Genomic DNA, 17,396 nt, shown 5'->3' with positions numbered 1-17,396 from the left:
GTGGAATTCCTGACTGAGACACCGTAGTCAGTCTGGATTTGAATCACTGCACAGCTCAAATCACACCATTAACTTCACTATTGACAAGACTGTGGTGGGTCTTATCAGCAAGAGTGACGAGTCTGCATGCAGATAGGAGGTGCCGTGGCTTGGTGCAGTCAAAAGTAAAAAAAAAAAAAAACCTTTCTCTGCACATGAAGAAAGCAAAACACGGGATTGTTGACTTTACCAGAGCATCTCCATTTAATATAGATGGATGCTCAGGAGCACCAAATTCCACTTGGCAGAGAAACTCCTGGTCGTTCAGCACCACGACCATTCACAGAAAGGCCGGAATTATTGACAGCATTCTGAGCAGCTGGTTCTGAGCCAGAAAATGTAGAACATGAGAGAAAAAAGAACTTTGCAGTGGAGAATGACAACAGTTTAACAAGATCCTTGGAGTCTCTCTTTGCTGCTTTACAGAAATTTACTACATTTATGATTAATTTGCAACACCACCACCACCATTGTGAATGACTTCATGTACCCCTACACAAACTCTATACTCTGCTGCCGATCATTTGTCTATTTCACAATGTTTGTGAAAGTGGAAGCTGCTGAACAACGGGAAAAATGTCACAGGAAATGTAATCTGCTTTATCTGTATTTCAGAAGAAATTTAATCAGAATGACGACTTACTTTTCCAGGTATGTGAATATAGTGTGAGAATTAGAAATAATGACAGTAAGAGCACACCCCCTCTGGGATGTATAAATTATCCTGCTGGATGATCCTGCACCACACTGATTGTGTTGTTTCCATTGCTGTGTGAATCTGTAAGGAAACGAGTTCAGCTGATTTTAAGGACACCTGACACAGTAAGAATTTCTTTATTTTATTCATCTTCATATTTTTCATGTTGATATTTCATATTTTAGTGTTTGTAAAGGTGCACAAATCAGAAAATGGCAATTGGACATATACAATTGTAGTCAAAAGTTTATAAGTTTATATACACTCCTCATGGGAATGGATGTTGTGGTAATATGGGATTTTTAATTATTTTTTAATTTTATATTTTATATTGATATTATATTTTAATTATTTTAGCTGTTCATTTGCAGGAGTGGAAGGACTGTACAGCATACATCTTGCATGACTATTAAAAACAAGAATTGGGGGCACATGTCTGAATTGATTTAGGATATTTTTCTAATCTACACAGGGTCAAAAGTATACATACAAACTCAAACATATGCATACACATGCATTGATACCGGTGGGGTTTTTTTTTTTTTTTTTTAACTTTTTTGTTTTTGCCTTGACCTTCTCGTCCATGATGAGTAGAGGTAAATGTCTGACCACAAGTTTAAGGATGAAAAAAAAATGGGCAAAAATCTTTTGCAGAAAACAGTCACAAACTGCTCTGTAAGCCAGTACACTTTATACAATCATGAAAATAAAGCAGCACTAAATTGATCAAGAAAGAAAAGAAAAGAACGCTTAATTTTAAAAGCATTAATAAATAACTAATATGTGAAATCTGCCACATTAAACCCTGTTTTTAAACATTTTCTGAACATTCTCTTATAGGCTACAGAGAATTTTGACGCTCAAAGTGAATTGTATCAAATGTACAAATATAATAAAATGTACAAATAAAATTTGTGACAGAATGGGTCACTCTCAGCTCAGTGAATTCCAGCGTAGTACTGTGATAGTATGACACCGATGCAACAAGCTCAGTCATGGCTACTAAATATTCCACAGTAAGTTGTTAGCGGTATCGCAACAATGCAGAGGTGAGAGCAACTCAGCCACGAATAGGTAGGTCACGTAAAATCAAGAGCAGGCTCACTGGATAGTGAGGTGCATAGTGTGTCAGTAGCTACAGACCTCATGTAACCTTGAGATTAGCTCAAGAACAGAGCGTAGAGAGCCAAACAGCTGCATGCAAACCTTACATCACCAAGTACAATGCAAAGCATTGGATGCAGGGGTGTAAAGCATGCTTCCACTGGACTCTAGAGCAGTGGAGACGTGTTCTCTGGAGTGACAGATTACACTTCTCCATCTGGCAATTTGATGAATGAGTCTGGTTTTGGCGGTTGCCAGGAGAACAGGACTTGTCTGAGATGACCATATCTGAGGATAGATGGTAACCACATAGAACCGGAAAAAAAAATCTGAAAATGTTTAGAGCAAACATGGGTCACTCGATCAGTCGATATGATATGATAAGAGAAGAAAAAGCATAGTCGATCCTGTTTCATAAATTTAAATAAATGTTAATATTTATTGATCTAAAACAAAAAAGCTTTACTCTGATGTGGTGTTTGACAGTAAAGAAAAAAAGAGATATTAATATCTGGTTTCAGCTACCTGCCAGAGTGACAGTTATTAATTTTTTTTTTGTCTTTTATTGAGTGATTGCTTTTTGATTGTGTAAGGATGTTTTGAAATAATGATTTGAAAAGGAGAACAGCTCCCACAGCCCAAAGACATGCACTTAGTGGGTTAGGCTTGCAGTGAATTTTTCCATTTACATTCTGTTGTTCAACATAATTTTTAAGAAACTAAAGTGTCTGTTTAACTTTGTTTTCAGTCCAAAACATGAGTAAAAAACAGAGTTAAATAAGAGATTTTTATTTCTACATTGTGGAATTGGTGATACTTCACACATATTGATGAAACTGCGGCTGAGCCACATTTCCTATTTTAAACATCAGAGGTTAGTCTAATCTAATAGCTTTAAAGTGCAGTCAATCTATGTAATTGGAGATTAGCAGTCAATATCTAATTGTCTAGTTTTTTGGATATAAATTCACAGTGTTACCTCTGTGCTCTGAGAAAAGAAGGACACATACAAGATTCAAAGATTATGAGCAAAATGTAAAACAAAAGGTTTATTTTGAAAAACGTGTGCTAGATTGATTTAATTTACTGTTTAAACAATCAATATAACACCCATTTCACTAAAAACGAGCAGGAAAATATTTCTGCTTAACGTGGGTAATAGTCTTGTAATAGGTGGATAACCTTTTTTGCCTCCATACAAAGTTGGGTCAAGTAGATATTTCAGTATACCTAATGATTATTTTAACTGATTTAGGAAAATCAGATAAATATCAAATGATTGTTTTTTAAAATACATTGAGATCACACAGGCTTTTGAACACAGACTGATAGAAATGATAATGAAAGTACATCCCCTTTCACACACTGATCCTTGAGCTCAGTTTGTATTTAAAGAGGACGATCTTTCACCACACTGACTGTCTTGTCTCCACTGCTGTGCAAACCTGTAAGGACACCCGCCTAGCTGATTTTTAGGATACCTGAAGTGGTAAGAATTTCTATTCTTATTTTATTCACCTACATTTCCGTCATTGTTGTGATGCAAATGTGAAACCTATCAAGTTTCACGAATATTGCATTTTACTAGCCACACAAGCAAACAAAAAAACAAAAAAGAAAAGTAGCTACATTTTGTGGAGAAAAGTCACAAACGTGTTTGATGCAATACACAGCATACAATCAAGAAGGACAAAATAAGGTGAAGAAAAGCAAGATGGCAAGATGACTTAATTTTAAAGCACAGAAATTGTTAGTAAAACTGGAACAAGCAGTACGTCTAAACCCTGTTATTAAGAATTTTCTGAACTTCCACATAGGCTAAAATAACTTTTAATAGATAACATCAAGAAAACTCTGAAAAACTTTCAGCCCCTTTCAGCCAGGGGTGTTATTATTTGTCAAAGTCTGAAATTTGGCTAATATAATATTTAAAAATGAAATATCATCCTATTACCACATCATGTTAACATCACATATAATATTCTGAAAAATATTATTATTCTTTTTGTGCATCCTTTGCACAGTTTTGGTTACGGACTCCATGTACCTTAATCTCAGCTCGATACTTTCTAATGGGAACTTACCTAACCAGTGGATGACATAATGTTTATTGTCTCAATCTTTTATGCGCTTTACAACTTTATATGTGAGGCGACCGTATATGAGATAATCAGAACCTGGAGCAGAAATAAAAAACTGTCTAAAACTGTTTAGAGCAAACATGGATTACTTGATCATGTTAAACATTTTAATTTACATCTAGCATCATAGCATTTTATAAGAGAAAAGAAAAAGTAAGAAAAAGCATAATTGTTCTTATTTAATGTAATGTCTTATAATTCTTTTGACACAGCAGTGACATCAGCAATGATGCAGCACCTCCTGCCCCTCGCTGCTATCCTTCTTCTGTCCATCATTCCCGCAGAAACTGAAGTGGTAGCATCAGTGGAACACTGTAATAAGTTTTTTCTTCAGCAAACTCCACCACACATCCCGGGAATTTTGGAGGGAAGGATCATCCAGGACCGGACCAGATACAAATGGATTTGTCAGACTTTACATAACAACAGAACATTTGTGACGCTCTACGACACCAAGAACAAGATTCCAGTTTTTTCTGCTGCAAAGTACAAAAGAGAAGGAGGAGGCAGAAGACCCCGAACAGAATGGATGATTGAACCACAGGTATCAGAGCTAATTCTTTTTCAGCTGAAATTTAAAAAAAAATGATAATGAGTCTATGGTGCAGAATTCAAACATATTTAATTCTGTGAAAGATATCATGCCTGTAGCTCAGGGGGTAGAGTAGGTCATCTACTAATCAGAAGGTTGATGGATGTTCCAGTCTTTGAACAAGATACTGACCCTGAGTTGCTTTCCGTTGCCTCCATCAGAGTGTAAATGTTATATAGAAAGCACTTAAGCATAGAAAAAATGGGCTTGAGTGAATGAGGCATGCTGTACAAAGTGTGTTGAGTTCTCAGGGAGAGTAGAAAAGTGCTACATAAGAATCAGTCCAGTTACCATTTATTGTAATAACTAATTACAGCACCAACTACAGCACTGCACTGACATCAAAACTCAGCTACTACACCTGCTAATAAAACTGTTTGAAATTTTTAAGTGATCCTGTTTAAGGTTCTTTGGAGACTTTGTGTGTTTCTCATTATCATGTAATAGTGCAGCATATGGGTAATTGTTTGGTGTTTAGTCTGCTCTGAGAGGTATGGCTCAAATTAATTTACTGGTGTAAATTCAAATTTTCTTGTTATGACAGAAAGATAATAACTGATTACAACAATCACTAGTCTACCCTTTCAATTTTGGCAGCTTGAAGACATGGGAGACAAACCCAACATGAGAAAATCAAAAGTGAAAATCACCTACAAACACCAGGCTGGATTCCAAGATTACAAAAACAACCAAGGTTTTGACAAAGGACATTTATTTCCAAGCTCTTACGCATCCACTGATATTGGAAAAAGGTCTACTTTTACACTGACTAACATTGTTCCACAAAATAAATACTTCAACAGCGGGAGGTGGAACAAGATGGAGAACTGTGTCAAATGCATTCTGGATGAATACTGCAACAGTAAAGGTTTTGTAATAATTGGAGCACAGCCCAGTGGCAATAGTCTCAACAGAAAGATCAATATTCCCTCAGTGCTCTGGTCAGCTTTCTGCTGCTACAGTGAGAAACAGGGCAGCTGGCTGGCAAGTGCACACTGGGGCGAGAATGTAGATGATCGTCCTAAAAATCTGAAGACAATGAACTTGGGCAAACTCAAAAGAACCCTGAGAATTGAACCATTTCCTGAAACACAATGTCCTCCTGACACCACTGTCACTCACTTGTACTCAGACCTTCCCTCTAACTGCAATTGCTGACCCACATCAAGTGCATTTGCTCCTTTTACAAACACCTCTACTCCTTCAGTTTCCTCATCTGTGAAAGTTTCTCTTGGAAAACGTCCCACACGCAAAGTGAAACGTTTCCTTTCCAAATCACAGATAAAGATCACAGAATTTGTTAAGAGTGAGAAACTAAACAGCGTGAGAGATGTGAAGGTTAAACTGATAAGAGTTTTTGAGCGGCTAAAACCAAATGCATAAAAAATCATGAATTCAAATACCGAGCTAGTTTTAGACATTCTTCAGCATGTAAGCTTTAATCATAACAAAGCTGTTATCAACGACTGCAGCTTTCTTTACCTTAGTTAGCATGTGAGCTTCATGTAGCTTCTCAGATAGTAAGCACAAGCACTGTCTCATTATTAGATGTCTCTTATTTGTATGCTCTGGCATAAAATTATGTTTTGTACCATCATTTAAACATTATTGTGAAATGGAAGAGATTATGTCAGGCTGATATTTTCTTTCTTATACTCTCTGAACACACAGTTACCATGTTACACATCACAAAGCAAACCTACCTCACTGGGTAAGTTTGAAGCTTCATTAAGGAAACTGGGAGAAACAACTCAGGCCTGAGTAAAAACCTCCAGGTTCCTCACGCTCCTGAAAAAGTGTAGAAGTTAAAACAGAGATGCAAACAGAGAATATATAACAATTATATAACAAAATGAGACTTCCTCCTTCTTGACCTCTTTGAAAGCTATGAATTAAACATGAAACAAAAAAACGGTTCTTAAATTTGTTATAGACTGTTATTGTGTCTATGATCTCTGACATCAGATGAGCATGTTCACAACTTGTAGTTGCAGGTTGGACGAATTATATCCAGTATTGTTAGTACTTCATCTATCAGTTTAACTATCTACATATATTTACAAATGATGTGAAAGAAGAGCTAAAATAAACTTTAATACAGTAGCAATCGTATTTGTGAAGTTCTTGCCCTGCTGTGGTTTGTATATTCTGTCTGTGTGCCAGTTTTCTTTGTTACATATCAGGTGAAACACTTCTGCAAATGATGTACTTGGAAATTCACTCCGAGCTCCTCCAACGAGCCTCTCCTCTCCTTGTTCATCCCTGTATTCTTTTTTTTCAGAGATTGTTTTGGATATCTTGTTGTTTGTTGCACAAATTACTAAAATTTTTGAGGAAAATTTTCCATTTATGATATTCAACTGTATTAATAAAATTCACTTGAGTTGTTTAAAACACGCTGTAGCTCTCTTGTGCTTTGAAACCAATAAACGTAACTCATATATATGATAATACTCTGGTATTATTCTTATTAATAGATGTTTGCAGTTTGTTAAGACTGTCTGTGAATAGAGATGACAGAGATATTAACCTAAACTCAAAAGAGCCAAAGGAAATCAAGACTAGAACTTATTAGGATCAGACATTTAGGCTCAGATTTCTCTCAATTATTTTTTTATTCAGTCCCTTATTTCAGTCAGAAACAAAAGCACTAATGGACTAATAACACTCATCATAAAACACTGTAAATGTATTTTTAATGTCTTTGGAGGAGAATTGCCTGAAATCATTGGCTTCTATAAGCTGAAAAAATTGAGATTTTAAAATGTACTCAAGCAGTGTGTGATTTTGTGAAACATTATGACATAATTGTGATGTTGTAGGGCATTGCATTGAAAAACCAAGTGTTCCTCTTGACCCTTTACATGATATATTACTCACACATTTTTCTTTAAAATATTTTGCAAGATCAACTTTGACCTTGGGTGCCAACAATAAGAGTCAACGTCAAATGCTTAGCCAGCTCAGGTACTCGTGTCCCCCCGAGCCAATCCATAAAATATTTGTGGGTAATATCAAGTTATTAATGATTTTTCACATTTTGAGTGATCTTTACTTGATTTTCACCAAACTCAAATCAGTTACAGTTGCTACTGTCATCTAGATCACACTCACATTTTGAATATGACATCTTGAAAACTGAGGACTGCTAGCAAACAGACAGACAGACAGACAGCATTCACATTGTTGCTGTCACATTTAATGTCAAACATTAAAAAATACCATGGAGGTTAATAATTTTTATTTTATGAAATTTTTAGATTTAATGCATTCATTGTGAAATACGAGACAGAAAACTTGAACAGTCTGTAAGTTAGTTTGGAACTGCTAATAAATTGTCATAAGCAGAAGATTTTAAAGACAAAACAAATCACAAAAACAATTATTTTTACACTTATTGTCAATTAAGATGAGACAAATATACATCAGAATCAAGTACTAATGAGTTCAAATTACTAGTTATAATAATAATTTTGTTTAATCTATTTCCCATGAAACCTTGTCACATAAGTACAATTAAATTTAATGGAATTTAATGAAATGAAATTTACTGGATTATTGTACATTCATTTATACTGAGCATACTTTCCTTAATGATTTTTTATTTGAATAAATAAGCTAGTTTTTATACATTTCAGTTGTATTTCACCCAGATGTACTGCTTCTCATTCACTGAGGGCAAAGAATTGCTTTTTTATGAATAATTGCTTTTATGGTATTGGTATTACATTTGGTAGTAGATGTGGGACAATGTGGTAGTAACATGGTCAGATGCAGGACTAGAAGTGCCCAATGTGGAAGACCCAGTACTGGTACTGGGAGGGGGTGCTGCATTAGCTTTAGAAGTGGAAGACACAGATATTGGACTATAAGGGATAGCAGCGGTTGTAGGAGAAGATGTACTTGATGTGGGTGAGCAATTGCAGTTAGAGGAAAGGTCTGAGTACAAGTGAGTGACAGTGGTGTGAAGAGGACATTGTGTTTGAGAAAATGGTTCAATTCCCAGGGTTCTGTGGAGTTCTGTTAAGGTCTGTGTCTGCAGGTATTTAGGGCCATTGGCAACATTCTCACCCCAGTGTGCGCTCGCCAGCCAGCTGTTCTGCCTGTGACTGTAGCAGCAGAATGCTGACCAGAGCACTGAGGGAATATTGATCTTGTTGTTGAGACTATTGTTGCTGGGCAGTGCTCCAGTAACTACAAAGCCTTCTATTTTGTCATTGTTGTTAAGGCAATATTCATTCAAAACACATTTGACACAGTTTTCCATTCTGTTCCAGCTTCCCTGGTTGAAATGACCTATTTGTGGAACAATGTTAGTCAGAGTAAAAGTAGACCTTTTTTCAATAGGAGTGGATCCGTACGAGTTTGGGAATAAATGTCCTCTGTCAAACCCTTGGTTGTTTTTGTAATCTTCATTTCCAGCCTGGTAGTTGTAGATGATGTTCTTGTTTGATTTTCTCATGATGCCTTTGTCTCGTATGTTTTCAAGCTGTCAAAATGTAAAAAGGGTAAAATAGTGATAAATGTATGGTTACTGCTAAATAAACTAACTGCACAGTTAATAATTTTTCATTTAAAGAAAAGAAAAGAGGACTTAAACCTAGGATAATTTTTTAGCTGATAATGCTTGTTTTCATTTACTGAGCAAACTTGGTTTGACACAATTTAAGCTAATTTTAGCCAAACTTAATATAGGATTTAGTCTTTAGGGAAATATATTGAACAATACTGAATATCACAATGTAATGGAAAATATCTGTAGATTCCTGATTAGCTACAATTATAGCATGTAAGTAGGACTGCACTCTCATAATATATTATTTTAGTCTAAAATTAATTGTTAGTTTTACTGGTAACTATTATATGTCCCTGCTACTGATACCTGTGGTTCAATCATCCATTTGATCTTGGGCCTCTTGCCTCCAGCTCCCCCTCTGTACTTTGCAGCAGAAAAAACTGGAATCTTGTTCTTTGTGTCGTACAGCGTCACAAATGTTCTGGTGTTACTGAAAGTCTGGCGAATTAGTTTGTATCTGTTTTGGTCCAGGATGATCCCTCCTTCCAAAATTCCTGGGATGTGTGGTGGAGTTTGCTGAAGAAAAACCTCCTTACAGTCTTCCACTGATGCCACCACTTTAGTTTCAGTGGGAAAGATGGACAGAAGGAGGAGAGCAGCAAGGGGCAGGAGGTGCTTCGGTAATGACATCGCTGAACACTTGATCGTCTGTTCAGAGGAAAATAACAAAAACAATTCTAAAATATTACTCTTAAATGGAAACAATTATCTTCCTTTAGCTGCTCCATTTAGGGGTCACCAGTGCAGATCGTCTTTTTTCATCTCACCCTATCCTCAGTATCCTCCTCTGTTGCACCAACTCTCTGTTTGCCCTGGCCTCATTACCATTTTGTAAGCCTTTCCAGTCGTGCTGCCTCATTCTCCATCCACTCCACTTTGCCTTCACCATCTTCTTCATCTCACTTGTGGACTGTTTCCCTTCACTAGCTCTGCTCCTTGTATCTTCACTGTTACACCCGTGTTCCTCTCATTCACAGACATATATTCTGCTCTTCTGTTTCTACTGAATTTCCTCCCTCTTCTCTCCCGAGCATACCTCCACCTCTCCAGGCTCTCTTAAACCTGATGTAATCCCCGCCTTCAACCCATTGGTTGTTCCTGCACATCAGACTGTCTCACTGACCTCATGCATATCCCGCACCACTCTCACATAGTTCTCTGCCACTCCTGACTTCCTCCACAGTTTTTATCACAACTCTCTGTAAGCTGCAGTGTTGTTAAAATACATGGTTATTAATTATTAATCGTAATAAATAAATAAATACATGAAAACAAAAAAAATAACAAGATGAGCCCATAGAGAGTTTATAGAGCGCCTCTTGGCAAACCTAATGTATTTGGAACAACACTCCTTTCAGATCAGATGGTTTGGCTTACTAAAGCTGAAGAACAAGACAGGCTCAAAATAAATACAGTGGTCCCTCGCAATAACGTGGTTTACCTTTCGTGGGCTCGCTGTTTCGCAGTTTTCTTTGTGCAATTTTGCATGCTTTTTTCTTTTTACAGCGCATTGTGTTGTGCGTCCTGATTGGTTGTTGTTCAGCTTGTCAAATTTACATAAATCTTAGATCGCTAGCAGTGTGACTCTGAAGTGCTGTACTGTATGTTGGTAAGTTTTCTCCCAAACAAACACAACAATGTCGATGAAATGATTTGCACCGTCAAAGGCACCTGCGGTAGCACCCAAAAGGCAGAGGAAGATGCTAACCATCGCACAAAAAGTTGGACTTCTGGACATGCTAAAGGAAGGTAGAAGTTATCGTATTTTTTAGATTATACAGCACATTAAATGAAACAAAACAGTCAGATAAGTCAAACTTTACTCAACTCATTCATCTTGCTTCCTCTCATTCAGGACTATTGATTCATTTATGTTGAATTCTCTCACAGCTGCTCTATTTTCATGTTCTGGACCTGAAAACAGGGTTTGGTCTTTGGTTTCATTCTATAATACTGGACTTATTTTTCCACTAAAGTTTTAATTTTGAGTGTTTAAACAAAAGAGAAAAGTGTGAAAATGTTCATGCCTGTCTGAGAAAAGTGTATAAAATGTGTAGTGAGGGGTTTTACAGCCTTAAAACATCTATAAAAATTGTCAAAGCTTTCTATTTCGCGGATTTCACCTAGTTATTTTTAGAACGTAAGTCCCGCGATAAACGAGGGACCACTGTATTGAAATAATTTTTAAAACATACAGTAAAACTAAAGCTCAGGATGCAAGACTAAAAATATTAACTTGATCCAAAATACTACAAACAGAAACTTATTACATGGAAAACCACTGAGTAAAAACAGAAATCAAAGACTCAACAATATTGTAAGAAGTCAGATTTGAATAAGGCATCAAGAACTTTGAAACGCAATCACCCAGATTATAAAGAAATTAAGAAGATTAATAAAATAAACTGAAAAAATTCTCACCACGACTTGTTTGTAAAAACCAGCTGAACTTCTGTTGTTAAAGGGTCATACAGCGGAGGAAACAAGACACCCAGTGAAGACCAGGAGTGCCTTCCTCAAATATAAACTGAGCCGAAGGAGGAAGTTAATTTTTTGTATCAATGAGTCCAGCTGAGTGGAAGTGCTTAGTAGGTTTCCACAGAACCCCATCACACATTTTCACATGCATAGTCTCTTTCAGTAAAACTGACCACAGCTTCTGCAGCAGTTCTTTTAAAATAAAAAAATGTATTTCTTAAAAAGCAACTTTGTTACTCTAATAACACATTTTTATAAAATCAAAATCAAAAGAAATAGGACATGGATAATTAACTAAACTTGTTATTTTAATGTCAATATATATATAAGATATTTTTCAGAAATATATAAAAATATATCAATAAAAGAAAAAAAGTGGTTCCTGATGGAGAGCATATAAAACTACTTTAGTATAGTCTGACAATAAAAACACAGAGGTGGATACCTGAATGTGGCATGAGGAGGTACGGGTGTCTTGACTGAAGACAGCGCATATTTAGTGATGATTTCCTTTTTCAAGGTTTCTGTTTTTGCCTCGTTCCAAACATGAGAGTAGGTCTGTAAGTAACCTGCTTAAACATCCGTACATTTTAATTCTTTCATAGACTTTTATAGATAATTTTATATAGAAATTTATAGATTTCTGCTCATGTTCAAATCTTTCTGCACATTAAATGGTGACACAAAATCCAAAGAAATGAAAACAGGCACAGAGTATAAAAATACACTTTGAGAGTTGATTAGGAACAAGACAAAGATGAGAACAATCAGGCCTATCAGAAAGAAATAAGAAAACTGAATTTCAAAGCAAAACAGAAAGTAACTTAGGGAAAAATACTCAACAGAGACCAGAAGAAACAGTGACATCAGAGATGTGGGAACAGACAGAGAAATTACAGAGTGAACTAAGCATGTGAGAAACTCAAAACAGAAACTGTGTCAGAATAAAGAACAAGAAGTCAAATACAGTAAAACTATTTTTATGCATGTGTTATGTAATGTACATTTAGGTCATATGTCTGCTTATTAAAGCTGGTGGATACGACATATGAAAAATACAGTAAAACTAAAGCCCAACATGCTAGAATCAGAATAAAAACATGAACCAAAACTCTGTAAATGGGACACAACAGAAATAATTTTTAACAAACCAGTTACATCACAAGGAGTCAAATTTAAAACCAAAACTTTGAGACTTCTACAACAATAACAAAAAAGAGAGATAGAAAGTGTTGAGGACTCAGGGTCCATGACACAAACTGAGACTCTTAACTTTAGAGACATAAATACCCTTAGACCATACTAGTTCCATGCTTAATTGTAGAAATATATAATGCAAAGTGAAAATGAAAACTGTCTTTCTTTGTAATTTCTTTTTGATTTCATTTTGATTTCCAATCACTCAAATTACAAAGAAAGTGCAAAGATGTTTTTATAAAAAAAACAAACTGTAATTTCTGTATCCATAAGTGTATCACAGTGGAGGTGCTGAGTAGATTTTATCAGAACTCGTCCACAGATTTTCACATGCATCATTTCCCACAGTAAAACTGACCACAGCTTAAGCTGCAGTTCTTTTAAAACAAAAGAAGCGCATTTCTTGTAAAGCAACAACTTTGGAGAAAAGTTATTTTACTGTAAATTAAATAAAAATCTTATCAAATGTAAAAAAACAAAAGACAAAAATGAAAACACACACGCACACAAATAAACACAAAAATATTACAAGGACTGGTCCCCAAGGCAGACTTTAAACTAAAGGTTATATTGCAAGGAATAAATACTATGCTTTTTTGTAAGTGCTACAGTCTTCTGGATGGACTTTTATTATACCATTAAGTGTTATAAACATGATTTAATAAAGTGTACATTCAAAATTTTAAACCTTCTGCTTCTGCATGTCCTATTTAAAGTACTCTAAAACCATTTCCAACAGAAGAAACAAAATAAAAAGAAACAGGGATACATTATGTTTCTCAGTTCAAGCTAAACATTTTTTTATGTGACCACTTTTACACCAGTCAAAATGTGTGTAGACATAAATGGATTATGGTAATATTGTCATCTTGAGTCTCCTGTGATTTGGTTTCTGTTTGTATTTTTAGCCCCTCTGTCCTGTGACTACCCTGGTCCCACGTGTCTGTGTTCCCTCTGTTGTCATGTCCGTGTTGTCATAGTGTCTACTTGTGACTCTGTGTCTGTAAAATTCAGTGTACTTACAGTTTTACTTTGATAGTCTTCGGTCTGTGTGCGTGATGTTGTTTGCGCTCCCCCGTCTAGTCTGTGTGATTAGTGTCAGCCGTGTTTCCTAGATGTTTGCTCTTTGCCCTGTTCCTCTTCTGTATTTAGTGTCTGCGTGTGTTCCTGCTCGTTGTCACATTGTCCCTCATACTTGCCTGTGTGCTCTGTTTTCATCCACAGTTTCTAGCTGTCCCAGTTTCAGTTTTGTTTTGTCTTTTGCCAGCAATAAAGCTGTGGTTTTTGAGTCTAAGTTCTGCCTCCGTGAGTCTGCATATTGGATCCTTTTCCTTCCTGCCTGCACATAGTCATGACAAATATGAATGGTTTATATCCCACATGTGTTTGATTACAATGGCTATGATACTTGTAGAACAGTAATTATTGTTAAAATTATGTTTGTTTTCCCTTAGACATAACTAAGGTTTATTTAAAAGATTATAAACATTATAAATAATAAAAATAATAATAATATTTCAGCAAGATGATTACACATATGCTGTGGGACATAACTTGCAGTAGATAATTAGTATCCTTTAAAATTATTATATTGGGTTAAAAACTTGTTGACATTAAGAGACTTGAGAGACATGTTTCAACAAAATCAAAGACAGTGGATTTAAAACGGATTTTAATTGTTATATTTGAAATTCAATTTGGTTGTCAAGAAGTTGGAACAAGAGAAAAGTGACAATATGGTGAGCCTTCAAACATCATCATGTCATACTGTTACATACATACATCATACTGTTTAGGCTCACCATCATTTCAGCCTCAACAGTAACATGAAAGGCAATCCTTTTTGTGTATCAGTCACCACAGGATTTTGCATAAAAACAAGTGAAAGAGGCAAAACCGTGTGCTATTTTATTTTATTTTTAGGCTGTTGTCATATCTAAAGTCTAATTACCGTATTTTTCGCACTATAAGGCACACTTAAAATTCTTTAATTTTCTCAAAAATCGACAGTGCGCCTTATGTATAAATTCTGGTTGCGCTTACTGACCTCAAACTGATTTTATGTGGTACACGGAGCTCAAAAATCTGTCAAAAAATATTTTAGTACAACTTTGGTAAGCTACGAAGCTGCACCGCTTGATGGCTTGTCAGAGCATTACGGCTGCCATAGTCAGGAGCCTCGCGGAGTGATACCTACTGTGCTTCAACATAATATTACCGTATTGTCTGTGTAGAAGGACCCCAAAATGGCACCTCTTAAGAGAGATGCTTATGAAGCAGATTTCAAACTCAAGGTTATCAGTCATGCAGTAGAACATGGGAATAGAGCAGCTGTGAGAATTCAACATTAATGAATCAATGGAACAGAAGTGGAGGAAGCAAAGAAGGGTGAGTTTTGTTTTGCTTAATCCGCTTTATAATCCGGTGGGCTTTATGGTCCGAAAATACGGAAGTTCCCAGAACTTATAGAAAATATGGAAACTCATTGCCTAAAAAACTAAGTAAAGCTTACTTAAGATAACTATGTTAGGACGACTTATTCATTCTGAGTATTTAGCATCTATTTAGCCCTGCAAAAAGAAAAGCGAGCAAAATTGGAGTAATGTTTTTAACTGACATGTAATTTCAGAAGACGCCACAGACCCATCAACAAACAGAAGGGACAGTATACATAAACTGATGCTGCTGTGAAACATGAATCGTTTTCTCACTTGTGGGTCCCGCACTGTGGAGCCAAGTATCACAGCCCACACCTGGAGTGTTAATTCTCAGAAATGGCAGATGCAGCTTTTGTACGGGAAAGACAATTTGACAAAGTATGTCCGCACACAAAACCACCAGTAAAACATGAAATCAGACAAATCTGACCACACTCTTTGGCTACTATTACTGTGAGTCGTTGTTTTGCATGTATGCACATCAAACTGTTGAACCAAACATTGTTGAAAATGCATTTGGATTAAAACTAAATGCCTGAAGTTTGTCATAATCTTTACTGAAAACTGAAATCACCTAATATTTTGCCCTCTTGATTTTCTGTTCAGTCTAACTGCTGTGAGCTGAATTATAAGTGTTCTTGTGACTGGAGTGCAGTAATCAGGTGACATGACATCATAAGTTCACTGACTTACTCATACGGGGTCCATAATTTGCCTGACTCAGCTTTTTGCAGCACAGATTCTTCCCTTAAGTTCTCTGAAGGAATTTTAGTGTTTGTAGTGTCTGTGTGGTTTTGGCACTCCGTTGTAATTCATTATAACTTGCAGGTGTTTAAAGATTGTAATTTTTTGTTTTAACTCAGCTGGTCACCTAGGAGCGAAATTTTAGCTTAAGCAATTAGACAGAAACGGCTGGTGTTGTTTGTGTATAACAAGTCCTCAGGCATCAGTTTTCTTCAGTATGTGGGTATAGACCGTAAGAGGTGTAATGGGTTTGTGTTCAAGTACTACGTGTTTTTACGCTAAGTCTACATAAGGGAGTCCAAAGCTGTTGAGATGCTTCCAGATATTTTTAGACACAGGATTAGATTTTGGGGAGGGGGGCTGGGTTTAAAAATATGCAAGGGATTCACCAGAAAGTTGATATTTGCTATCAAGGTACAAGAAAACATACTTGGCAATACATTTAGTTCTTTCACTGGGTTATGTGCTTCCTTTTTCTCATTTATATTTAGTTTAACCTTTATTTGCCCGGAAAGTCTCTTGAGATCATGAGCTCATTTTCAGGGGTGATCTGGCAAAGAAAGTTCCTCAGTTACAGAATTATATATAAGAGCATTAAACTCTTTTAGAGAGCCAACAACCTTTAGATTGTTCTCGAATTGATTTGAAGGTGCAAAACTGGAGAATTCAAGGTACCCTAAAGAGGTGCCATCAAGAGGAGCCAAAAGCCAATTAGCTGTTAGATAAATTGCAGATAAGATGGAATTTTACCCAGCACGCAGTGGGTTACATATTGATACACAGGATTATATTCTTATTAAATTGCACATTAACTTATCTTTTTTAATATCACCACTGCACAGATTTTCCAGAAATTAGAGTAATACTGTAGAAACCATGCTTAAAGATACATGTGGTACCATTCTCATCAGTAATAGACACTGATTTTTGATTTAGAAATTCCTGAACTTATAATATGTATTAGCAAGATTTCTGCTCATGTTCAAAACATTGCACAAAAAGCAAAAACAGAGCCAAAATCCAAACTGATGCAAGGAGCGCAGACACAGAGCACAATGGGAAGGATAGATTGGGCAACCGGACAAAGGTGAAGATAATGAAGATGTTGTGGAAAAATAAATAGCTTTGAATCTGAACTGATTTTTTGAGATTTATTGAAAGAAACATTTGCAAAGGGATGAATACAGAATGAACAGTCTTCACACCAGCATTGACAAATAGGCAAAATAAAAACATAACCATTGTGTGGATACCATCTTTATCTAGTCAGCTGTAGGGAGCTCAGTTCTGACCATCATGCACATGCTAGCCTGATGACGAAGTGCACCGTGGCTTTGAACACCTAATACAACTTTCTTTGTACAAGAGAAGTATAATTACATATCTATAG

The 17,396-nt window shown here is 36.0% G+C and overlaps 1 protein-coding gene across 1 annotated transcript; it reads right to left on the bottom strand.

Annotated features, from left to right (window-relative positions):
- Positions 1-6,196: 6,196 nt before the first annotated feature.
- On the bottom strand, positions 6,197-11,636 carry LOC109199443 (endonuclease domain-containing 1 protein-like). Its single transcript, XM_019354793.2, has 4 exons — positions 11,571-11,636; positions 9,456-9,797; positions 8,908-9,062; positions 6,197-6,361 (listed from the first exon to the last, which is right to left on the bottom strand). The coding sequence occupies exons 2-4, from the start codon at positions 9,777-9,779 to the stop codon at positions 6,325-6,327; spliced, it is 516 nt and encodes a 171-aa protein (XP_019210338.2). The 5' UTR covers positions 9,780-9,797; positions 11,571-11,636; the 3' UTR covers positions 6,197-6,324.
- Between the last annotated feature and the right edge of the window lie 5,760 nt (positions 11,637-17,396).

The sequence above is a fragment of the Oreochromis niloticus genome, linkage group LG3 (genome assembly GCF_001858045.2).
Source record: "Oreochromis niloticus isolate F11D_XX linkage group LG3, O_niloticus_UMD_NMBU, whole genome shotgun sequence".
NCBI classification, from domain to species: Eukaryota; Metazoa; Chordata; class Actinopteri; order Cichliformes; family Cichlidae; genus Oreochromis; species Oreochromis niloticus.
The sequence above is the reverse complement of the archived record's forward strand: the minus strand, read 5'-3'. Positions and strand labels throughout refer to the sequence as shown.